Source organism: Coloeus monedula (assembly GCF_965178545.1).
Source record: "Coloeus monedula genome assembly, chromosome: 11".
In the NCBI taxonomy this organism is placed as follows: Eukaryota; Metazoa; Chordata; class Aves; order Passeriformes; family Corvidae; genus Coloeus; species Coloeus monedula.
The window spans coordinates 4,043,867-4,067,801 of NC_138791.1; the positions used below are offsets into that span (position 1 = coordinate 4,043,867).

Genomic DNA, 23,935 nt, shown 5'->3' on the forward strand with positions numbered 1-23,935 from the left:
AGGCCAAAATTCTCTGTAAATTGAAATGAAGTTGAGTTTTGCACGTAAGGACTTTTTTCCTCTTGACTGGAGAATATCTAGAGCTCTGTTCGAGCACTTAGGGCTCCTGTACATAGGAGGCTTTCGGAAGGTGCTGTTCCTGTCACAAAGAGGCCCTCTAGCGACCAAGGGATTTCTCATCTCATCAGTTAGAATTCTTTTTCATTGCATAAGAGCATTGAAATAGTAATGCAATTGTCTTTAAATATGTAACAGGCAACTCTAAAGATCTGTAAGCTGGGAGTTCCCATTTAAATGTGTCTATTCATTATTACTTTTCATTGATCTCTTATTGTATTGTATAATTCAAATTATGTGCAAGATTTGTCATGATAATGATGGGTGGTTGCTGATTTTTCCAAATCCAGTGGCAGTTTAGGGAAAACAAATTAATCTTTCGTTCTGAACCATTGTCTTTGCAATTGACTGTTTTAAATTTAGCCACATTCCGTTCTACTTGATGTAAGTTCAACACAGCTTCTTTGAAATTTGCTAAATTGCTGGAGACTTTTATTAGTGAAACTGGCTGGAGCTTTGGGGTTGTTTGTTTGGACTAATTCATACCTGTAGTGTTTTGCTGCTTCCTAGGAAGTACCTTAACTGGCCCCTTTTTGCAGGTGTCCAAATCCAAATATCTAATGCTTGGGCATAGTTTCATGCAGCTTAAAGTTTTGGATTTTTTTTTTTTCTTTTTTTTTTTTTTTTTTTTTTCTGGGTATTTTTATTCATTACATGCTTGGTAGGAAATACAGCCTGGTCATTACTAGAGATAAGAGAGAATTCGTCCCAACAGGTGCTTTCACTGGGACTGAGAAGTTACAGATAAAATGTAACTGTTGGAACTGGGTTCTTGCTTTCTCCCTTCTAGGAAGGCATAGTTGAAAATCTCTTTAAGTGGGCACGAGAGGCTGATCAGCCACTAAGGACATACGCAACGGGACTGTTGGGAGGAGCTATGGAAAACCAGGACATTGCTGCAAATTACAGGGATGAGAACTCACAATTGGTAATGATCTCTCAATCACTTTCCCTTTGTGGAGTAGTTACCTCTTTTTAGTTTTTATTTATGGGGAGCTCACATTCGTGGGTTAATGAGTCTTACAGTGGTTGTAATACTGTCTGTAAGAGTCATGGTTTCCATCCTTTCCTGACTGAGTTGGAGCATGCAGCCTGCTTATTCTGTTAACAGCAGTTGTATTCTAAATGCCAATGGAAACCTAAGAAGTCAAATACTTTACTTTTTAATGAGACTCATATTCATACCTTCCTTAAAGAAGAATTTTCAGAAGCTTTACATCTGTAACTATTGCACGTTGTGATTTGCCCACCAGACAGAGGTTTTAAAATGAAAGGTAAGTCAACATGGAGACAACTATGATGAAATTGTGATGACTTGTCTTCTTCTAAACATTAAAAGTAAAAGCATGACCTTTGGTTTTGTGGAACTGCAATTTACCAAAACTGCTGCTTCCAAAGGGAATGTTGCCTTTATTTCAGGCTGGGCAGAGATGGTGGAAGGATGCTGCAAGCTGGTACGTGGTTCTGTTAGCACCAATATAGCTCATCTGTTCCTAAAGGCTTTCCAGCCACTTCCTTCTCACAGGAGACATGGTGTTGATATTTTAGAATGAAAGTAGCTGTAGCAAAATGGATTTGAGTTCTCTCACTCACTTTGAAATTATTTCTCTGGGCAAATGTACACCACAGCATACTCATATAGTACTTTATGCTGTGGAGCGGGTTATATGATGATAACAAAAAATACGGCTGAGGTGAGTTGCATGATCAAAGCAAGGAATGTGTTCTCATGAGTGCTGCTTTTCTGAAACAGGTGGCTCTGGTGCTTCGTCGGCTACGAGAGTTGCAGGTCACTGAAATGACCACAAAACAGGAAAACAAGCGCCCCAGTCCTCGGAAAGTGCCATCAGATCCTCTGCTGCCCCTTGATGAAGAGGCTGTGGATATGGATTATGGGGAGATGACAGTAGATGGAGAGCAAGAGGAAGTTTCTGGTGATATGGAGATCTCCTTTCATCTTGATTCAAGTCATAAGACCAGTAGCAGAGTAAACTCTGCTACAAAGCTAGATGATGGGGGACTGAGAAAACACAAATCAGGGAAACAGCACGAAAGAGACGGCTTCCGGAAGGCCAAGCAGAAGCTGGGCTTCTCCACCTCAGAACCAGAGCGGATGTTTGTTGAACTGTCCAACAGCAGCTGGTCAGAAATGTCCCCGTGGGTGATTGGCACTAATTACACTCTTTACCCCTTGACTCCTGCCATAGAGCAGAGGCTGATTCTTCAGTACCTGACTCCCTTGGGGGAGTACCAAGAGGTGAGCATATGAAGGTGGGAGGAAGCACTCTGTGCTCTAATTCTCCATACAAAGCTGAGTGGCATTGTGGGGGAAAATTGGCAGAACTGTTATATCACACTCTGAAATCTCCTGTCATGATTAAGATTGGTAACTTTTCCTGAGTTGTTGATGACTTTTAAATTGATGAAGTCATTAGTTTGAATATTACTTGGTGGGTAATACTCAAACCTGAACCTAGCAGATGTGTGGTCTGGTAGTTGGAGCATGGCCTTGGGGATTTTGTCCCATGTTCCTGTTGAATTTGGTGCTTGCTTACATGACACTTTGTTTGAAATGCAGACATTTTTCCTGTTTCCTATGGGGGATATGATAGATTCCTGCAAGTTAAACTCTGAGGAAATAACTTGAAATTGTAAATGAAGTGGTTTGTGTAACCTCTGTGGTAGCTTTGAGAAGTGGCAGGGCCCATGTTATGCAGATGCTTTTGAAAACTGATATTACATAGATGGACAAAATAACGTGGCTGTGTCAGATTTACCAAAGTGTGTTTCCATTTTTCTTTTTTTTTCTTTTTTTCCTTTTTTTTTTTTTTGTGGTTTACTTTTATTTGTAACAGAACAAAGCAATACAGTTTTGCTTTGTGATCGATGTTATGTGTGTGCACATGTGTGCCTTGCTTCTGTGAGAGCCAGAGAAACCATTACCCCCTAACACCCTGCATGCTGACTGGATTGCTTCATATGCCAGCAATGATAGGCTATAAAAATAGGAATTACTAGCATGAAGGTGTTACAAAGAACAATGCAAAGGGTTTTGGTTTGTTGCCCTGCTCTCCTGTTTTTTCTGTTCAGTTGTTGGGTAGTTGTCTTTGCACAGATGGAAGGTGGAGCCTCTCTCCGGGGTGGTATCTGTGTGGACTTCCATAGCCGCACTTGAAGGACAGTCTTAAGATTTCCGTGTGGCAGCTGCCATGCACCTTGCTGCAGTCAGCAGATGTATTACAAGAGGTCTGTTAACCTTTATTGCTTCCTATGGATGGAGCTGGTTACCACTGACCTCTCATAACAGGTATCTGCTAATAGGGGAAAATTGGGGGTTTGAGAGAGTATAAACCAAAAGAGACCTTGTAATTCTCATGAAACATTCAGCTAGTGTCCCGTTTTTGTTTTTCTCAGCTGCTACCCATCTTTATGCAACTGGGATCAAGGGAGTTGATGATGTACTACATTGATTTGAAGCGAACCAACGATGTGCTGCTCACTTTTGAAGCCCTTAAGGTAAATTACTTTCATAATACATAAAATATACCATAAACATTGTAGAAACATTGAATATATGCTTGCTATGTGTCAAAGGCAAGTGCTTATCTTCTTTAGGCTTGTGTCTGGGATTGGAGTTGGCTTTCACTCAACTTGAATGCATTGCAGTTTTGTTTTTTTAAGTGTCAGGCACTTAAAATGAAAAAACAGTAAAGGAAGGAGGGAATAAAAAGATCTTAATTGTTCAGGAAGAGCCATTAAGTTCACCTTTCATCTGCCTATTTGAAGATGACAAAAATTCTTTTTTCTGTTAAATGGTTGTATTCCTGCTGCCCTTAGATAGCATTCCCGAGTTATTCCACTGCCTGCCATCTCAAAGGACAATTGAGAGGGGTAAGGAGCATAAACATCTTACTCCCAGAAGCCTCAGCATGACATTGCTGAGCTCAGTGGTTGAAATACTAATTTTGTGTGAGTCATCTTTAAGGTTACCTCCCCAAGGTAAAAAGCCACACAAAATAACCTTATTCAAGCCAAACCTGCAGTGCAGCAGCACAAGCTAAACTTTTCTGTGCATTCTTTCCCTCCTTCACTTCATTTTGAAGGAGCAATGTTCCTATAGAAGCTGTAGGTTACTTCACTTGGGGGTAGAGTGGGGTTTACGGTGGTTCTTACTGTTTCCTCTTAAAGTGTAGGTAATACAGACAAGCAGTGTGCAGTACACTTCAGTGCAGCTGCGGGCTTCCCTTTAATTGCCTTTACACTTCATTTTGTAAAGTTCCTTGTGTCAGCAATATGTCATAATCGAAATATGAATGGAAATTTAAATAATTATCAGTGATAATAGAAAGTGAGTGAATTTGATGACAATAGAAAGACCTTAAGGTGGCCTGTTGGATAATTTCTGAGTTGCTCTGTTTTTCTTGTATTTCTTTCACAAGATGTGTAAAAAAAGTGGTAGTGCCTCTTTTGCTTTTGTCATTGGAATAAATGCTACATTCTGGATTAAATGTGATGGGAGGAGGAAATGAGGTGGACAAAGCACAGAGCACTTGCTTTTTCTGCTCTCTGTTTTTCTGTGGGATGGGGACGGAATTGATGACAGTTTGAAGAATCCCAGTCTAATCTGCTTTTATCCTTCCTTAGCATTTGGCATCATTGCTGCTGCACAACAAGTTTGCAACAGAGTTTGTTGCTCATGGAGGAGTGCAAAAGTTGCTGGAGATTCCTCGTCCTTCCATGGCAGCAACAGGAGTGTCCATGTGTTTGTATTACTTGTCGTACAATCAAGATGCAATGGAGAGGGTAAGAGTCCTTCTTGTACTGTAACTGCAGTGATTCCCATCATTTCTTAGTGTTCCTACCTGTGTTCAAACAGTGAATAAACATCTAAGCTTAAGAGCAAATTTATATGGATGACTGACGTATGCAGAGGCATTAGGAGGTATATGAATAATAGTGTATTGTTCTAAGGTGTGTATGTGAATAACAGTGTATTGTTTCAAGGGTGTGGATTTCAGTTCCTAGGGAATTAACTGAAGACCTTGTCAGCATTGTCTCAATACTTTAATCACCCTTTTCATTCTATTCTTCCCTCTTTCCCTCAAAAAATCCAAACAAAAACCTCCTTCATTCTCATTTGCCTTTCTTTTCCTGTAAGTTCCAATGGACTCCTCCACCTGAGGTTGTTTTTCTCCATGCATGGTTCCAGATATTCTGCCAGATGTTATCCCAGTATGTACAGATACCAGGTAGAGCAGGTGTCTGTGGTACATTTTGGATTTCAGAGGAAGCCAGCTTCAAGGTAGTCCATGCCAAGCCTCCGGTCTGAAGCTGGTAGCACTGTATTCTGTGAGTACATCCAACACCAGCAGAGAAGAGATGGATAACTCTGCTAACTTGGCACACAGCAGCTGGTGCCAGCACTTCAGCTCTGTGCTGTTCCTCTTGGCACTGACCCTGGCAGAGGGTTCCCAGTTCCTGCTCAGTAGAAGTTAACAGGCATATGAAAAGATGCAGTTCTGAGCTCATGGTCTGCACGTCTCAGAGGCATGGTCTGAGAACAGGAAAAGACCAGCTCAGTTGTCTGTTTCCAGAGAAAAGTCAGGCTTTACATTGCATTTGATGATCCTTGCAATTCCCCTACGTTTCAGTGCTGCCAGAGTTTGCTAGAACCTCAACATAGCATGTGGTACTGTTACACTGAGCAGAATTTTTATTTCTTCAGTGAAAACTTGTCTGCCTCTAGCGAAGCATTCTTTGGATTTGTGGAAGTGGTACAGAGAAGGACTCTCTGGAATTGTGCTACACTAAGACTGCTGTGTTCATTGTGCTTTGCTCTGGGAATGGACCAATTTCTAGTCCTACATTACCAAATCATACCCTTTATTAGTCTTAACAGCAGCTTTTTTTTTACTGGTTTGGAAATGAGACTTTTTGTTTCATGTCTCAGATATCCCAAGTCAAGCTGGGAACAACTGATACTTGTCCTCTGCTTCTCAAAGAGTCTTCATTCTCCTTGGAATTCTCTTCAGCAATCTCTTTGAAGTCCTCCTCAAGAACGTTCTTTTGCTTTCTAGGTGTGCATGCACCCCCATAATGTGCTTTCAGACGTAGTGAACTATACCTTGTGGCTGATGGAGTGCTCCCACGCCTCAGGCTGCTGCCATGCCACCATGTTCTTCTCCATTTGCTTCTCCTTCCGTGCTGTCCTGGAGCTCTTTGACAGGCACGATGGGCTGCGACGTCTGGTTAACCTGGTAAGGGCTGTGGCTTTAAGCAGGGAACAGGGGTTTAGTGTCAGGTTTTGCACCCTGTAAGTGCAACTGTGGAGTTTTGTTCTTTTGTTTAGTTTTGCTCGGGGTTTTTCCTCGTCAATTCCCAAGAGATGGAGAGGTGGGTTGAGTTTTCTAAGCAACACTTGCATGCATCCTTTTATCTTTATTATTTTTATTTTTATTATTACGATTATTGTCTAGAGACTTGCTACCCTTTGGGAGCTTTTTGGTGCAAGTCCTGCGTTAAGCAATACTCATTCAGACAGTTGTGGCTTAGTGGTAGTCAAAATGTTTCTTACCACTCCACATACACTTGCACCCTGTTGGATGTGGATAAATGCAGCCTTGTTCCAGGAAGGGAATAGCTGTGTGCGTGCTGCAGTAACCACGGTAGCTTCTGGGCACAAGTGACACTGCTCATGTGCACAAAAGCTGCAATGTCTGCAGGGTGTTGCTGTGCGCTCCTGCAGCTTGGCTGTGTCTGACTCAGGGGCATCAATGCTGCAGGGTGCTAGCACAATGTATGATGCTGTATTATGCCTAATAGTACTCGGCACAACACTGCCTCCAGACCTACACTGGTGTGACTTCTGCATTTCTGTCTTCATAGATAGTGGAGGAGAGGGCATGGTTCAATTTAGGCTATTTACCCATGCAGAGACCTTTTCTGTTCTGCTCTGACCCTTTTGTCAGCTCTCAGTGTGCTTCTATGTTGTGTACAGCAAAGGCAGTGTCTTTGGGTTTGGTACGAGAGCAGCTGAGAGGTGTAGGTGCTTTTTTCCTGGAGACTGGGCTGATGAAACTTCTTTTTCCACACCCAACCTCTTTCTGAAGATAAGCACTCTGGAGATCTTAAACCTGGAAGACCAAGGAGCCCTCCTGAGTGATGATGAGATCTTTGCCAGTCGCCAGACAGGGAAGCACACCTGCATGGCACTGCGTCGGTACTTTGAGGCTCACCTTGCCATCAAACTGGAGCAGGTGAAGCAGTCGCTGCAGCGCACTGAGGGCGGCATCCTGGTCCATCCACAGCCCCCCTACAAGGTGAGGAGCACATTGCAAGCTTTTCACATGGTGGTTCCATTTCTCAGTTGAATCCAAGCTGCAGACGTATGTAGATGCTCTTCGAAGCCAGTGCAATAACTAGGCAGGCTGCAATTATTTTTTTGTACTTTTTTCCTGTTGTGTGGAATGGAACTGCAGTAGGAAAATACAGAGGAGCCCTTGAGGTTTGTCTGAATTACATTTGATTAAGGCTCCTGCTCATGTGCTGTGGTTCCCTTTCCATCTCTCAAAAACTCAAAGGCAAGTTGTTTTTGATACTTGCGGGGTTTTCTGTGCTGAAAACTTTGTCTCTGAAAGGACAAAATCTGTATGTGTATAGAGGTACATAGTGTTGAAAAACTTGGAAATAAGTTTGATTTGATAATAACTGAAATGTCTTTTGGACACCACTGGTTTTAGAAATTACCTGTGAGATCCAGATAGATAATAATCCATAGTCTTGGCCATGATTTTTTTTTCCTGATTTCTCCCTGAAAAGCTGGTTTTGTTGGTTGGTTTGGTTTGTTTGTTTGTTGTAGTTTTTTTTAAACTGGAATTTATGGCTGCTTGTTTTGAAAGAGCACATTCACCTGTGGTTTCTGATTTAATTTATGATGTTTTTCTAGAGGAACTGAAATAAGAAAATATAAGGGTGCAGAAATCACTTATTTTCCGTAACTAAAGAAATGTATATAAGCTGTTGCTTTCTCATGTAATTAAATATTGAAAGGCAAGCTTGCTAGGAATTTCTTTTTTTTATTCAGTATGTTTTGTAGTCAAAACTTAGAAACTGTAATTGAATATTTTTAGCAACCTTTTTAATATTTTAGCACAAGTGTATATTGAATGATGGTGTAGTAACTACTAGATTAGTAGCTTAAAAGCAGAGTAGAATTTTAATTTAATGTAACTTCTCCTCTTAAATTGGCTTAAGCTTTCTAAGACTGTAAAGAAACTTAAAGGATATTTTCCTTAAGCTTATTATTGTATATTATAGTGACAGTTGCTGTATTCTTTTATAACTGGGGAATAAACCAGAAAGTAAGTACTTAATCTGCAAGACAGTGGTAGTCTAATCTTGTAGATGCAGTTTTCAGTTAAATCCCAGCAGTGGGGGATTTGATGTGCAAGTTTGTAACCCTTTTGATCTAATGGTGTCCCTTTCCTTGCAGGCCTGCTCCTATACTCATGAGCAGATTGTAGAGATGATGGAGTTTCTGATTGAGTACGGTCCAGCACAGCTCTACTGGGAGCCAGCAGAGGTTTTTCTCAAATTGTCTTGTGTCCAGCTCATGCTTCAACTCATTTCCATTGCCTGCAACTGGAAGACGTACTATGCAAGGTGAGCTGTTTGCTGTAGTGCTCTATTTGAGTGCAGCACTTGTGGCTCTTGGGCAGAACATTACATTTCCAGATTTTCTGCCCTGATAATGTTTAAAACAGGCACATGCTGGTTAGTGCTGTTAGGGCCTGTGCTGGGGCCACACAGTGCTTATGGAAGTTAACTCTGGGGAAAGCAGGACTAAAATTTTGAGGTAGAGAGGGATGTCAAGAAATTTCTGAAGAGCCAGAATGCCTCAGGCCTTTGATTACTATGACACTGATTTCTCAGAAAAGCTTCATCACAGGTCTGTGCCTCTTCCTATCTGTCTCAGAATTTGTTTACTTTTTTGTTAAGAGAGAGGCTAGAAAATGCTCCATGGAGAGGATGAAAGCAAGACCTGTCTTAATCCTGGAATGAGGTGGACCAGGTCTCCCTCCTTATTTCTGCTGCCTACAGGAGCTCCTTGCCTAACTTAACTTGAAAGCCTTTGAAATCTGTTTTGCAGTTCCCTGCCTCCCTCCCTCTCAGGTTGCACTCTCTTGGGTAGTTTGTGTTCTCCTGTTTCTTTCCTTCTGCAGCTGTTTCCTAATTGCTACCTGGGTTAACTCCTACCTTTCCACACAGGTATTAGATCTCCTCTTCTTTGCATTGTTCTGCTCTCTCACCTCCTGTTGAACATCCCTTTTCACCTTCCACACACCTGTGTCTCTCTTAAATTGGAGCCTAAATTGGTATCTTTTGACTATCAGAGTTGTCTGGTTTGCTGCTAAATAGTTTCCCTTGACTTCAGAAGAACTTCCTTCCTAGTTAACTGGTGACAGAGTATTTTAGACAGCAGTGTTTCTAGATGTAGATTTAGATTAGATTTTAAAGCTTAATTTAGAATGCTTTCGATAGTAAGTCTTAACATTCTTATTTTTATAAATACAAAATTACAGTGCTTTTAGGAGCCTGTGGGATAAATGTTGGCAGACTGCAGGCAGTGGTGTGCATGTGAGCACTGCCTTCTGTGGAGACCAGCCCATTTCATTCTAAAATCAAAAGGCCCCATGCAGCAGGTGTGACTGATTTACTTCAATTTGTTGGAGTAGAGTAAATTGAATGCTATTTGATGTTATTGAAACAACTCTGTACATGCAATTCTAAGAAGTTCTTCTGTTGCTGTCTTCCAGGAATGACACAGTACGGTATGCTTTGGATGTACTGGCCATCCTGACTGTAGTTCCTAAAATCCAGTTGCAACTGGCAGAACCTGTGGATGTGTTAGATGAAGCTGGATCTACTGTTTCCACTGTGGGTAAGCTGAATACAGTCCTGATGACTTACACATTTATCAGTTGTCTTCTGCTACATGGGTTTTGGCTGGCTGTTCCTCGCCTACAGTGAGACAAGGGTTAAAAGAATTCATGTACTCAGAGTTACTGTCAAGGATGCAAATAAGTGGGAGAGTGCACTGTGGTTAAAATTGTCATGATTAGCATGATTAGGTTGGGTTACGTGTTTAGAGGCAGGTCTTTCTCTTGCACTTGTTTTCAAGAGCTCATTAAATACAGGTAGAGGCAAATCTACTTTTATAATGGGATTATTAGGTTTCCTCAGTTTCCCAGAAATTTAGGTCTCCTGAGGATATGGCATTTGAGAGTATGGGAGAGGAACGATTATTGCTGTGTGAGTTATGCTCTAACTGGTTGCCTCCAGGTTCAGCATGTAAATGAGTGAGATGTGCCTGGATCAGATCCAAGGCTTCTGCTTTAAATGGAGCCTCGCTTTTATTTTTAAGAAAATGAAAATAAAGGGCAGGCAGGGTACTAGATATAGGCAAAAGACAATTTCTTTTGCACAAAGACTCTGTAGGCAAATACCAGTTCTATGAGGGTTTTGATCTTCTGAAGCAGAAACTAACAGGAATTCTGTGGGGGAAGAAAAGTAATCCTAAAATTTCTTTTTTGCTTGATTCCTTTTGGAAGTTGTTTTATGATTACTTTGTTTTCAATGACTTGGTGTCTTGTATGGGAGAGTTGCTCTCTGCAGTAAGAATCAGAGCATATCTGTGCATCTTGCTCTGGTCTGGATACCTTAGATTTTTTTACTCCTGGGGTGTGCTTGATCTGAGAGATTGTATGACACTACCTACTGATGATGAAGTGGAGGAACAGCAGTGCAGGAAAACATTTTGCTAGGGAGGTAGAAGAATATGTCTTAGATTAGTTAGCAGAACTTCAGGAACTTCCAGAATTAAGGGAAATTTTCTTCAGATTTGTTGGATAACTCCCCTACTTGTCTGGTCAACTTGTGTAAGATACATTTTGGAGTATTGAAGAAACTATTTATTTCCCTCACTAGGTATTAGTATCATCCTTGGAGTTGCTGAGGGTGAGTTTTTCATCCATGATGCTGAGATTCAGAAATCAGCCCTTCAGATCATCATCAATTGTGTGTGTGGCCCAGATAATCGGATCTCCAGCATCGGGAAATTCATCTCTGGAACTCCTCGTCGAAAGCTTCCTCAGGCCCCCAAGAGCAGTGAGCACACGTTAGCCAAGATGTGGAATGTGGTGCAGTCCAACAATGGCATCAAGGTGCTGCTGTCGTTGCTGTCTGTGAAGATGCCGATCACTGATGCAGATCAGATCCGGGCACTGGCCTGCAAAGCCCTGGTGGGGCTGTCGCGCAGTAGCACCGTCCGGCAGATTATCAGCAAGCTGCCCCTGTTCAGCAGCTGTCAGATCCAGCAGCTGATGAAGGAGCCGGTGCTGCAGGACAAGCGCAGCGAGCATGTGAAGTTCTGCAAATACGCTGCCGAGCTCATCGAGCGCGTCTCAGGGAAGCCCCTGCTCATCGGCACGGACGTCTCGCTGGCTCGGCTGCAGAAGGCGGATGTGGTGGCCCAGTCGAGGATCACATTTCCTGAGAAGGAGCTGCTGCTGCTGATCCGGAACCATCTCATCTCTAAGGGCCTCGGGGAAACTGCGTCTGTCCTTACAAAAGAGGCTGACCTGCCCATGACTGCAGCATCTCACTCCTCTGCCTTCACCCCTGTTGCGGCCGCTGCCTCTCCGGTGACTCTGCCTCGCACTCCTCGCATAGCTAACGGCATCTCAGCCCGTTTGAGTAGCCACACTGCTGTAGGTTCCACTGCCACCTCTGTCCATGCTCAGGCAAGGCCGTCTGCATCCCAAGGTCCACCTGCCCTTCCAGGCCCTTCTTATGCCAGCAACTCTCCTCTGATTGGCAGGATTAGCTTTGTCAGGGAGAGGCCGTCTCCCTGCAACGGCAGGAAAATCAGAGTGTTGCGACAAAAATCGGACCATGGCGCCTACAGCCAGAGCCCAGCTATCAAAAAGCAGCTGGACAGACACCTTCCTTCCCCACCCACGCTGGACAGTATAATCACAGAGTACCTTAGGGAGCAGCATGCCCGCTGCAAGAACCCTGTTGCCACCTGTCCCCCTTTCTCTCTCTTTACTCCCCACCAGTGTCCTGAGCCAAAACAGAGGCGCCAGGCGCCCACTAACTTTACCTCACGGCTGACCCGCAGGGCAGCCTTTCCGAAGTACGGAGGGGTGGATGGTGGCTGCTTTGATAGACACCTTATATTTAGCAGGTAAGGAAGAAACAATGTTGTGATCCCTCTCAGGATGTACCCTGTGCCAAAAAGCATTACCTGGATTCAGGTAGTGCAGTCCCACAGTGAAGTATCCTTGGAGACAAGAGAGTTTTCATTCACAGTGACAGTGTGAAAGGCTTTTTTAGTAGTTCTGTTTGTCTTGTCCTTAGTGCTGACCCTTAGTACCCAAAGCACACTTTATTTTCAGTAGCAACACTGACTAATGAAGCTGGTAGCTCTTTGTTCTCCTTTGGAAGGTGAGTATGTAGCACCAATTTTACATGAGAATGTAGTATAGCCTTGAGGATGGTTGGCTGACAGATGCAGGACAGTGAAAACTGTATTTTGTTCTTGCAACTGAATCATCAGCACCACCAGTTGCCTCTTTATATGGCCTTTCCTGAGGTTAAACTGGAAGGTGATGTAAAGTTTATGAAAATAAAGACGACACGTTCGTGAAAGCAGTGTCACCATGGGAAGCTGTGATGTCAGGAGGTTGTTTGGCTGATGTGACATCCTGTGCTAAGTGTTTCAGAACTGTTAGGAATTTTTTTGCTAGCTCTCTGTACTTACCCAGGTGTTGACATTACAGGTTTTCCATCAATCCAACTTTGAAGATGGAGTCCAAGTGCTTCAGCTTAATGATGCGCTTTAACAGAAGTACCATATAGTGGAAAACAGACCCTAAAGATTGCAAACACTGTCGTAATACTTGAGCACTAGTCTTCAGATTGACACTTACCTTGCTCTAGAAGAAAGCTATAACTTGTACCTATGTAATATTTAAGGGCTGGATTTAATATCATCACACAGCATTTCAGTTTTGCTTCTCTTTGGGGTTACCCATGTATTTTTGCTTTCTCTAGGTTCCGTCCAATTTCTGTGTTCAGGGAAGCAAATGAAGATGAGAGTGGCTTTACCTGTTGCGCATTTTCTGCAAGAGAACGATTCTTAATGCTGGGTACTTGCACGGGGCAGTTGAAACTCTACAACGTGTTCAGTGGACAGGAGGAGGCCAGTTACAACTGCCATAACTCTGCCATCACGCACCTTGAGCCATCCAGGGTAAGGAATCACAGACGTGTTCTGATTTTTAGGCCCTGGTATGTTTTGGGCCCATCTGGATATGTATATCTAAAATGTACCTACTGGCTGGCCTGCAGTGCCTGTCATTGAAGTACTTGTAATAGTTGCATACTCTCACTCTTGTGAGTTCTACATTTAGGGTTTTTTTCTTCCAAGATAATATAGAAGATACACAGTGGCTATGTGTCTTCTTAAGAAATTAATATATATATCTGGAAGTAGAAGAATGCTTAAACTGACTATTACACATTTATTTATGTGTGGGATCAGGTATCAGAGTTCCTGTATCTTCCCTTTGCTGGAAAAAGAAACTTTTCAGGGGATGATTCTAGGAAGAAAGAAAAGATTTACAAGCAAAATGGACTCCATTCACAGGACATCAGAATTCAGCCATGAATGATCCTGATTTTATCTGCTGTTAACATCATAGATTAGGAATAACAATGGGAACAAAGCTTGTCTACCAAGGGCTCTTTGTTACACAGAGTATTAGATACCTAGATTTTATCCCTGTAGGAGTAGTATTAGGCACAAACGTCTGCTCTTTAGTTTCTAAATTGATCTCGTAAGTTAAAAGTGTACAGGTAAAATACTAACCTCTGTTTTCCCTGGTATTCTTTTCCCTTCCTCCACTCCAATCTGGAAATCCAGGATGGATCTTTATTGCTGACATCTGCTACGTGGAGCCAACCCCTCTCTGCATTGTGGGGAATGAAGTCTGTCTTTGATATGAAGTAGGTACACTCTGATTCAGCTGTGGGGTGTGCTGCAGCTGGAAGAACCATTTGATACAGGAATAAACTCTGTAAAACAGAATAGCACAGATCTCACAGTGTCTCTTGTGAAAAATAAAACGTGCTCCCTTTCTTATGTTGTTATATTCCCTATTTTATTTGGTACAGAGCAAATTCTAAATTCTACTTAAAGTCCTGTTTAGTGCAAGATAGATCAGTAAAGTCGCTGTTACTCCTGAAGGCAAAGAAACATGTTTGTGTTTTTATTCTCATGTTTGTAAATTGTCTTGGCAATCTTTATGTAGCCAGTTCAGAATTCAACTAGCATGGTGGTTTGCAGGATGAAATTGTTAGACCTGGACTGCAAACTCTTTAAAATCTATTTCAGTACTTACAATTGTTCCTTCCCATAAAAAAATGGGTGAAAAACTCCTCATTTTTAGAAGGTTTGTTGTTGTCTACTTTAGTTGTAAACAACTGTTTTGGTGTGATCTGCATGGGGTCAGCTAGAGGCCTTTTTTCAGAGGAAAGGTTTAACTTCCCCAGGCTGCCCGTGTTTGAATTGTTCATGGTGCCATCAATTGCTGACTTCTCCAAAGAGTGTCATGTTTATGGCAGGCCCTGTTGGTGGCAGGTCTGAATTTGCTACTGCAGTATGTTATGGTCAGTGGCAAAGGAAAGCATTTTCTACATCTTTTCTGTTGTTGAGACCTGTGCTGGAGTTGTTGGTGTTGTTTGGGTCACATAGAATCTGCAATTCCTTGACTTTTTTACTGTCTGTATCTGCAGGCATTCCTTCCCTGATGACCACTATGTGGAGTTCAGCAAGCACTCTCAGGACAGGGTCATTGGCACAAAGGGAGACATTGCACATGTAAGTACCAGGAAAGCTCCTGGCTGTGAAGCTCTGGCAGGAATATAATTCTCCATAGGATGTTTATTAACTGATGTGAGTACTTTGATGCTCTGTGTAACTAATGAGCTTCAGAGGAAAGCTTTGAGAGTGTCAAATAACCTCTCCCTGTTCCTGAGGGTATAAAGTTGACTATCTCAACCAGTTGTAGCACAAGTGTGGATGTGTTGCCTCTGGGCAAGTATCCTGAGCAATTGTAGATTCTGCTTTGTTTTATTCATTTGAGGGAGATCATGCAGGGTGTTTTTTTTTTCTTTTGAACTTGCTTTCTTAGTCTTACTTTTCAGTAATAGTAATAATAAGAAAGTTCCACTGTACAGTAGCTCAGTCAACAGCTGTGGGAAATGACCTATTACAAGTGTCCTTCTTTTGCCCTCCCCCCCGCATTTGCAGCTTACTTTTGGGTAATTTAACTTTAGCACTGTATCTTCAGAGAGTGCTGTTGTAGTGCTTTGCATGAATACCTGCAAATTGGACAGACAAGGCTCAAGAGAGCTTCTGCTGCTTTGCAGGGCTAATTTGCATTTGTTATAGGCCCTGTCTCTTTTGAAAGAGAATTTGCATAAAAAATTTTCATGTAATACAAATTATTCAAATTATTTATAATTTCACATGTAACTCTGATTTGTTTAAGTAAACTCTCCATTCCTGCCCAGTTTTTAACTTGGATCTAGCCGAAAGTCAGATCAGTTTGTGTCTTGTGTTTATCTGGTAAACAGATTTGTTTTCCAGTTCTTGAGAATATTTTCCTCTGTAAGTTTGAACAAGAGCTAGACTCTGAAGGATGTTACAGATCAGATTTATCTGAGGAGATGATCATAAACCCTTTGTGATAGCTTGAAGCCGTTTTTATATTCCCAAAGTTTCATGTGCCAAAGCTCAAAGTTGCCTTTCTGTGTAAATGCCAGGAATTTTAACTCCTTTTCTATAGTTTCTGGCTTTATTCCCCTCACTTGTGTGCTTTGGAGTTTTAATGTTTGTAAATACCATCTGCTCTGAAAGCAGTTCCATTTCTGAAATAGTTTCTGGCTAAGTGGTACCTTGTGATTGCAGCTTTCTAGTCCATTCCTCATAGTGGGGTTATTTTATTTGGATCTCATCCTGATTGTAGTGAATTATGTCAGTGAACCTGCAGTAAGCCAAGCACTGGCCAAAACTTATTGTGAGGCTTGGTTCCAGCTGTGAAAAAACTATTAAAGGACTGCTAGGAAGGGTTATTTATGGAATGCTGTCACATGAAATGGAAAAGTGAAATGGGGAGCGGGGTGATTCTGTAAGCAATCTAGAAAGGGGATCGGGGTGATTTTAGGCGCAGGTATATTACAAATTGTGACTAATCTTTCTTTTTCTTTTTAATCTGAAAGATCTATGATATTCAGACTGGCAACAAGCTATTGACTCTGTTTAACCCAGATCTTGCCAACAACTACAAGAAGAACTGTGCCACTTTTAACCCCACTGATGACCTTGTCCTAAATGATGGTGTCCTCTGGGATGTCAGATCAGCACAAGCCATCCACAAGTTTGACAAATTCAACATGACTATCAGTGGTGTTTTCCATCCCAATGGGCTGGAGGTCATAGTCAACACTGAAATTGTATCCTTTGGCCACTGTGGTAACTGGTGCTGGGAGCTCAAGAATTGGTATGGATGAACAAGTAGCTGTTTGCAGAGTTGTATGAATGGTCTGCTGTATTACATGTTACATGTGGTAGCAGGAGTTTCTATCTGTGAATCAAGGAAGAGTAGGGACTGTTGGGTAGCTAATTTAAATCTAGATATTCTGCCTCTGATGTAGCCTAGAGAAAACACTTAATACAGAGAGAGAGCAAGAGAGACTTTCTTTTCTGATACACGCTCCATGGCTGAGCTCCCAGCTCTCTTCCCATGTCCTAACAAGATCAGCCTTGAAGGTGTACTGCAGTAACCTCTCATGACTGGGAATGCCATTTTGAGTAGGAGCTTTTTCATTTTGAACACATGAAATGGAATTGTAGTGGTAGAATCCGACCCTGCTTCCACCATATTTGCAAGAGAGTGGCAATGAGGTTTCTTGAATGCAGGCAGTCAGTTCTTTGCCACTTCACTGAAAAGGAAATAGAAACTTTTAATTGTTTGTTGCTCCTTAGCCTGTGTTTTTTCAGTGGGACCTCCGAACTTTCCATTTGTTACACACAGTACCTGCTCTGGATCAGTGTCGTGTGGTCTTCAACTATACTGGCACAGTGATGTATGGAGGTAGGACTTCTCCCCTTACATCCCTCTTGTGGGTCACCTCTTGTGAGATAAGTAGATGCTTGTTCAGTGAAATGGGAAGCTTCAGAGACTGTGTAACTCCAGGCCTTAGTGGCATGTGTGAACTGGATTTTTTCCAGGATGTTCATGCTATGTGTATTGCTGACAAAGACAGTTTTCTGTAACATCAGCAATATCACAACTAATTTGTGAGATTAAAAAGCAACCTGTTGTATAATGGTAGATCCAGTGATGCTTGAGAAAATAATTTTGTCCTCTGTATTAAGTTTTGATGATCTGTAGTATCAATAAAGGCATCTCTGGAAGAGTAGATATTAAATGGGTCTTGCCAAGCTATTAAATATAAAGAAAATTCATGTCAGAGTCTAATTTGATCTGAAGCCGATTAATGGTAGTGACTAATGGAAGGCAGATTTGTGGAATAATCTTTTGTTGTTTCAGCTATGTTGCAGGCAGATGATGAGGATGACCTTCTGGAGGAGAGAATGAGAAGTCCCTTTGGCTCTTCTTTCAGGACATTTAATGCAACTGATTATAAACCTATAGGTAAGAGTAAGAGAGCAGCCAGTAGCTTTATCTGGAGGTTTGAAGGTTTATTGAAAGTTTGCTTAGTAACATTCACTTCTCTTTGCATGTGTGAGAAAACAAACTGCTATATCGAAGCACAGGAGTTGGGTTTAACTCTGACATAATTTCAAGTATCATATCCCATTCAGTGTGTGACTGCCTTGCTTGCTACTGTTCTGGCTTTATTTCCTTTCTTCTTCCCAAGTAAGGCATAATCTGAGACAGTAGGTCACTTGGCCAGGATGGCATTGCTCTCATTTCACATGGGGCTCTTTTTTTAGCTCATGCAGCTAAGCTAATTGCTGCTGTGGACGTAAACAAATGTGGCTTTTGCAATTGAAGGGAGACATAGGTCACAGCTCAGTCCCTTTTTGTTGCCACCTATTCTGAAGGATGATCTGTTGTGTACTGTGCTTAGGGAAACCAATAAATGTATTAACAAGGGAGGAAGCACCATGCAGAGCAGGTTAAGAGCTTACATGGCTGTTTTTTACAATGATCTCCAATGTTTCTATTCTTTATTACAGGTTGAATTACCTACAAACATTCATTTCACTTCTGTTTCAGCTGTTTTTTTTCTTGTCCCAAGATTGTATTATTTGCTTTTAGACACTTCTTTTTCAGTGAGCTTTAAGTAACATGCAGTTAACCACTGAGTTTGTTCTGTGATGTTTTCCAGCTACCATAGATGTAAAGAGGAATATCTTTGACTTGTGCACAGACAGCAAGGACTGCTATCTGGCTGTCATTGAGGTAAAGCAGCTAAAATAAACTCTGGTCTCTGTAGCTGTGGTTTGAATGCACTGCTTTTGTTGTTTCTTTTTTGGAGTTCCTGCTGTTAAATTCATGTCCTAAGCAGTGGTGGTGTTTTGATGGTGCTAAAGATGCTGTTAGCTTTTTATTCTGCACCTCCTGCAGTCTTGTTTTGCTGCCACTCATTCCTTAAATTTCCAAACACATTTGCTTCTCTTCTGCAAACTCTCCCCACTTTAATATGTACAGAGGTTTTCCTTCTCATGAGTATAAGAGAAATGTGTTTTTTTTCTTATTTATAGCAATGATTTCCTAGTACTGCAAATTAAAATGTGCACTGTACCAAATAACTGGGAAATGCAATCTTTCGGGGGCTTCCTGTAGAACTTTACTGTGAATCACTCATATTGCTCCTTTTACACTTGTGTTCGTAGCAAAATCCCAGAAGCTAAGGATTTGAAGCAAAAATTACTGAGCAAAACTTCTAGTTTGTTAGGGATGCAGTTGTTTGTTCAATAATATGTTGTCAGAACCCAATTTCTTGAAGCCTGATTATGCACATGTAGTGACTAATCCTGTCAGCTTTATACTCTGTGAACCACTGATCCCTACAGACCACAAAAGCAAGTCAAGAATTTGTAGCAGGGCTAACTTCATGTTTAACTACTGAAGTTGCAGATGACAAGGGTTGTGAGACCAAGAAAATTTTCTTTTATAGGAGTCACTGGAAATGTTACTTCAGGGAACATGGCAGGTCTTGAAACCAAAGAGACTCATTTTTAGTGCTAATTGTACTGCTGCTGGTAAATGGGAGGGAAGGATTTTGCAAATGTTTCTGTGATTGAGATCAGATGTAGCATTGAATATGACAGCTGAGCTCAATTCCTGGGGCTAACTTCTGTGTGGGCATCTCCCCTGCAGAACCAAGGCAGCATGGATGCCATGAACATGGACACGGTGTGCAGGCTCTATGAAGTGGGCCGGCAGCGGCTGGCAGAAGATGAGGAGGATGAAGAAGAAGATCAGGTGAGAAGCATAGCATTAACCTGGCTGTTCAAGAGTAGCTGTTAGCCCTCTACATGTGTTCATTTATTACCCAGAAAGTACAGAGGCCTCATTTGGCCTCACCTAATGTGAAATAGATCACTTTACTGTCAGTGTAAACTAAGACCCTGTGTGCAGAACCAGTGTGAACAGTAACTTTGTGTGCTGTAAACTAACACAGTCATTTATAGTTTATTTATTAATTTCCTTAAGTATTCAGTCTTGATCAGAAGCTTTGCTTTTTGTTCGGCTTTTTTTTTTTTTTTTAAGTATTTTGACCCCCAGTATAGACAGTAGTGCTTGAGGCTTTCTTCTTTTCAATTCCAAGTCTCATATTTGGACATAATTTATCACCAACTTCTGAAAGAGGCACAGCTTGTGACTAATTCAGTGAAACTGCACAGTACTTCCACACAGCAAAAGGTTTAAAGAATTTTAAAGAGGGCTGTAGGTTTGCACTGGGATGTGTTGGTTTTCCTTCTCAGATCAGCTGTTTGGCAACTTGACAAAAGAGCTCAGAGCTGCAATAAGTGCCCCTCAGGGTGCAGGTGGTAGAATACACAGTAGCACAGAATGCTTACTACAGTAAAGTAAGAATTAAAATTCCACAGAATCAGTTTGTAACTTTGTGGGTATCAGGTGTTTTGGGTTTTTTTTTGGACAGGCAAAGACCTTATGCTTCAATTTCCTAAAGATTTTAAACACATTATTCTTTGCTCTTTGGTGTCTGCATTCTAGTAAATCGTACATTTGTATTTCCTGTGAGAAAAGCTGACTTCACCTTTTTCCAAAGAATGCTAGAAGGTAATACTTTGGTGGGGTTTTTTTCCCAGACTGTATGGAGAGAGCTGGATTTGTGCTACCCTTTCTATCTCTGAATCTTCCTGTTGCTAGGTTAAAACTTGTACTTTCTAGTTCAGAAGACTGGAGAGCAGATCTCAGGAAAGAGTTAATTTTCTTTGCAATGAGTTGTTGTTATTACCCTTTCCCTGTAATTCTGAAGGTAAAACAGTAGTACTCCTTTGGGTGGGAAGTGTGCTGTCCTGGCCACTGAGTGTGCTACAAGGTTGCAGCTGAAGTCTTGGTACTCTTTTGAAATCATTGGTCACTGTTTTTATGCCTAGATTGGATGGATTAAAAGAATAAAATTTCTTGGGAAGCAATGAAGAGGGAGGAGAGATTATTGCTCCTTCCTTCCTTTCTACATCCCAACCATACAGTGCTTGCCTTGGGCAATATTTACTATTTCTGTCTCCACTTCCACTGGTTTTGTTCACTTTCAGTATATTTTAGTAAACTATTTCATATTTTCTTTATAGAATCTCCAAAAATAGTTTGTAGCAGAAATGAGTTTTGCATTGTACAATGATTAACTAGCAGCTGTCAGGGCACTGCTTTGCAAAATCACTGGTAAGTGTTGACTTAAGGGAGATCTGTGTTTGTGCAAGGCAGTCAATGGTTCCAGGCTGTAACACCAGGTACTCAGTAGAGATAAGGGATCTGCCATCCATCAGATGTGACTGGGGACACTTCCTGTCTTACAAATAGAGGTGGCCCCAGGCAGAATCTAAGTGTGCTAAAAGCATTTCTGTGAAGCTGATGGAGTGTTCAAACAAAGCTGCTCCTGGATTGATTTGCAAGCTCAGAGTGACTAGTTGGTATTGCATAACTGCTGCTTTTTATGGTCTCCATTGCTGGGGTCTGTACCTGTTTCCTAAACAACAACTTCTAGGGATGGTTACAATCAAATTTCTTTAGTAAGAGAGATTTGGTTTTAATAGAAGCAACACTTATGAATCCAAATTCAATTCAATGTACATATATCTAGCCAAACATAAATAACCCCCTTGCTTTCTGTCCCTACAGCTGTTCTATGCTTTTTCTTCAGGTTTGTTTTTGTCTTAGGTTTGTAAAAGACAGCTTTTGTCTCTGTAGAGACATCCAACATTGAGCTAGAATGAATAGAGGTTTTCCTGAATAAAGACAGAATCTCTCTGGTACCCTTGTCTGTTGAGATCAAGAAGAGGTTCCTTGATGGAAGGATTTTTGTTTGTATGCATATCCTCATACATGTGTAGGTGTTTAGTATTTGCCTTGTTAGTTTCTGTGATTTAGCTTTTGAAAAATTGGGTATAACATTTCAAACTTGTTGGAACTTCTCACAGATACTCTAAAACCCTTTCTAGCTGAAAGAGGGTGCTTTCTGATCTTCATGAGTCATATGAATTAACATGAATTTGGCATCTTTTTCATCAAGGTTTTTAAGGCAGAAACTAATCTCTTTGACCCCTGCCTCTCACACCTTGACTTGATGCATATGTGGATTTTTGTATCTGACCTACAAGGGCCCATGGGCACATTTTTTTGCCTGTACAGAAAGTAATGAGTACTCAAACAGAAGGGTGGCTGATGGGCAAGCCTTGCTCAGAAGTAATGTGATGCACAATAAAATTTCTTTTAAAATTGTATTAAGAGACAAGAACTGTGGAGAAAAATATCTGCCTGACTTTTTTTTTTAACCTTGAATTTTGACACCTCATGATGTCAGTTCTGACAAATGTCAGCGGAAGGCTCCATGGCAGCTTTTTCAAAAAGCAAAGACTGACAGTCTTTAAAATGAACCTAGTAGGGATGTTTGGCCTATAGCTATCTTTCAGTTCCTTCTGTAATTTAAGAAACAAAACAACTATATTATTCCTCCTGTCTCAATCCAAACCTTGCAAGATCAACTGATCTGCTATGTAAATTGCCCTCAAATTAAATGATGGGTTGACTCAGTGGCTTGAGCATAGGATTTCTGCAGTGAATGTTTGTGGGTTTGTTTGAAATGCTCGAGGACATCACCAGTGAGGCTGGGTTCTTCCCTGCTGCCGTACCAGCCTTTCCAGTGAGATTCCTGGGAGGCTGCCTTTCCCTAGGTATGGCCACTAATCCAGACTTGTCAAGCCTTGTTAAGCAGAACAAATGCTGATGAATGTTGATGGTCTGTACTTACTATGTACTGAGGGAAACTGAAGATGTAACATGCTTAGCAAGAGTCTGTTTGCAAGCTCTTTTTGTTGGGTGTTTTACTCCAAAAATAGCAGTGTTCTTGCCTTGAACTTTCATGAGTTTTGTGAATTATTTCACCACTGGGTGAGTATCCAAATGTGTCCATCAATAACCAGCAGTCTTGCAAGTATTTGCAAAACACTGTTCAGCATAAAGGGAAATATGTAAGGGTTTTCTACTTTTCAGTCTGGCTGCAAGATCTTCCTGTTTTTCCTCCTGTGTTTGCCACTGTTCTGATACACTCCTTCAGTTAGATTTAGCAAAAAATAAGTTGGGTGTCTGAGCTACTGGTGCAGATCTTGGACCATCTTTTGGTTGTTAGCTTGCTTTATTCTTACTTATTTCTCTTTCTTGGTTGATTAGTATTCCCTGTTTCACTTGTTAATCTACTGTCTTCTGTAGTGAGGCAGACAAGGAATTTCAGAGGAAATGGCACATGGCAGCTGCTACGGGCTAGAAAAGGAGACTTCAGAAATATTATGTGCTCAGAAAAGCTGAAACCAAGGGAACACAGAGTAGACTCAAAACTGGGAAACTGAAGTCTGGATGAGGTGATCTTCTGAGTGGATTTTAGGATTTTCAGTCTGTGCATTTTTACTTCCCTGTTTTAGCTTTTCTTTCCATATTAGTTGTTTAAGGGCTGTTTTTCTCTCTGTGGTACGTGTGGGTGATGTTGCATCTGTGAGGCTCAAGCAGTGTCCTCAGTTATTGTCATGTTCAGAGATTTATGGCTTCAGCAGCACATTGCTTCACCTAGCTGTCCCTGTCCTATAAAGTGTGTTCTACTTCTTTTGCCAGACCTGAAGAACTGTTAATTATCCTGCAGTGCTTCTGGGCTATCGAAATGGTTGATGGTAGGTGTGTAATTTGTCTTTTTGCATTGGTTTAGAAAATTCTAGGTGATGGGAAATAAACTTTGTTGATAAGGCATTAAAGACTTGAAAGACAACCACTATTCTAACATACGGTTTAGCCAGGGTGGAGAATGTTTTCCTCAGCTTTCTATGTGGTCTTTGTGATCCCAGTTTCTACTTTTATTTTAGGATTGTCCCCCTGTCTGCCTGCAACAGTAATTCCAACGGTAATTCCACTGTACTTTATTGCTGTTGTTTGATATAGTTGGTTTGTTTTTTTCATGCAAATACTTACTTGCTGGGGAAAGA

The 23,935-nt window shown here is 41.4% G+C and overlaps 1 protein-coding gene across 1 annotated transcript in view; it reads left to right on the forward strand.

Moving 5' to 3' along the window:
- The window catches only part of DCAF1 (DDB1 and CUL4 associated factor 1), a 49,106-nt gene that overhangs the window by 12,138 nt on the left and 13,033 nt on the right, over positions 1-23,935 (forward strand). The window contains exons 6-22 of the mRNA XM_082288598.1: positions 908-1,045; positions 1,871-2,374; positions 3,532-3,633; positions 4,762-4,920; positions 6,195-6,374; positions 7,227-7,436; positions 8,609-8,778; positions 9,933-10,057; positions 11,104-12,364; positions 13,234-13,432; positions 14,105-14,187; positions 14,977-15,061; positions 16,465-16,698; positions 17,246-17,339; positions 17,799-17,903; positions 18,604-18,677; positions 19,599-19,703. Of these exons, the coding sequence (XP_082144724.1) occupies positions 908-1,045; positions 1,871-2,374; positions 3,532-3,633; positions 4,762-4,920; positions 6,195-6,374; positions 7,227-7,436; positions 8,609-8,778; positions 9,933-10,057; positions 11,104-12,364; positions 13,234-13,432; positions 14,105-14,187; positions 14,977-15,061; positions 16,465-16,698; positions 17,246-17,339; positions 17,799-17,903; positions 18,604-18,677; positions 19,599-19,703 (3,828 nt within the window). The remainder of the gene's footprint in view (positions 1-907; positions 1,046-1,870; positions 2,375-3,531; positions 3,634-4,761; positions 4,921-6,194; positions 6,375-7,226; positions 7,437-8,608; positions 8,779-9,932; positions 10,058-11,103; positions 12,365-13,233; positions 13,433-14,104; positions 14,188-14,976; positions 15,062-16,464; positions 16,699-17,245; positions 17,340-17,798; positions 17,904-18,603; positions 18,678-19,598; positions 19,704-23,935) is intronic.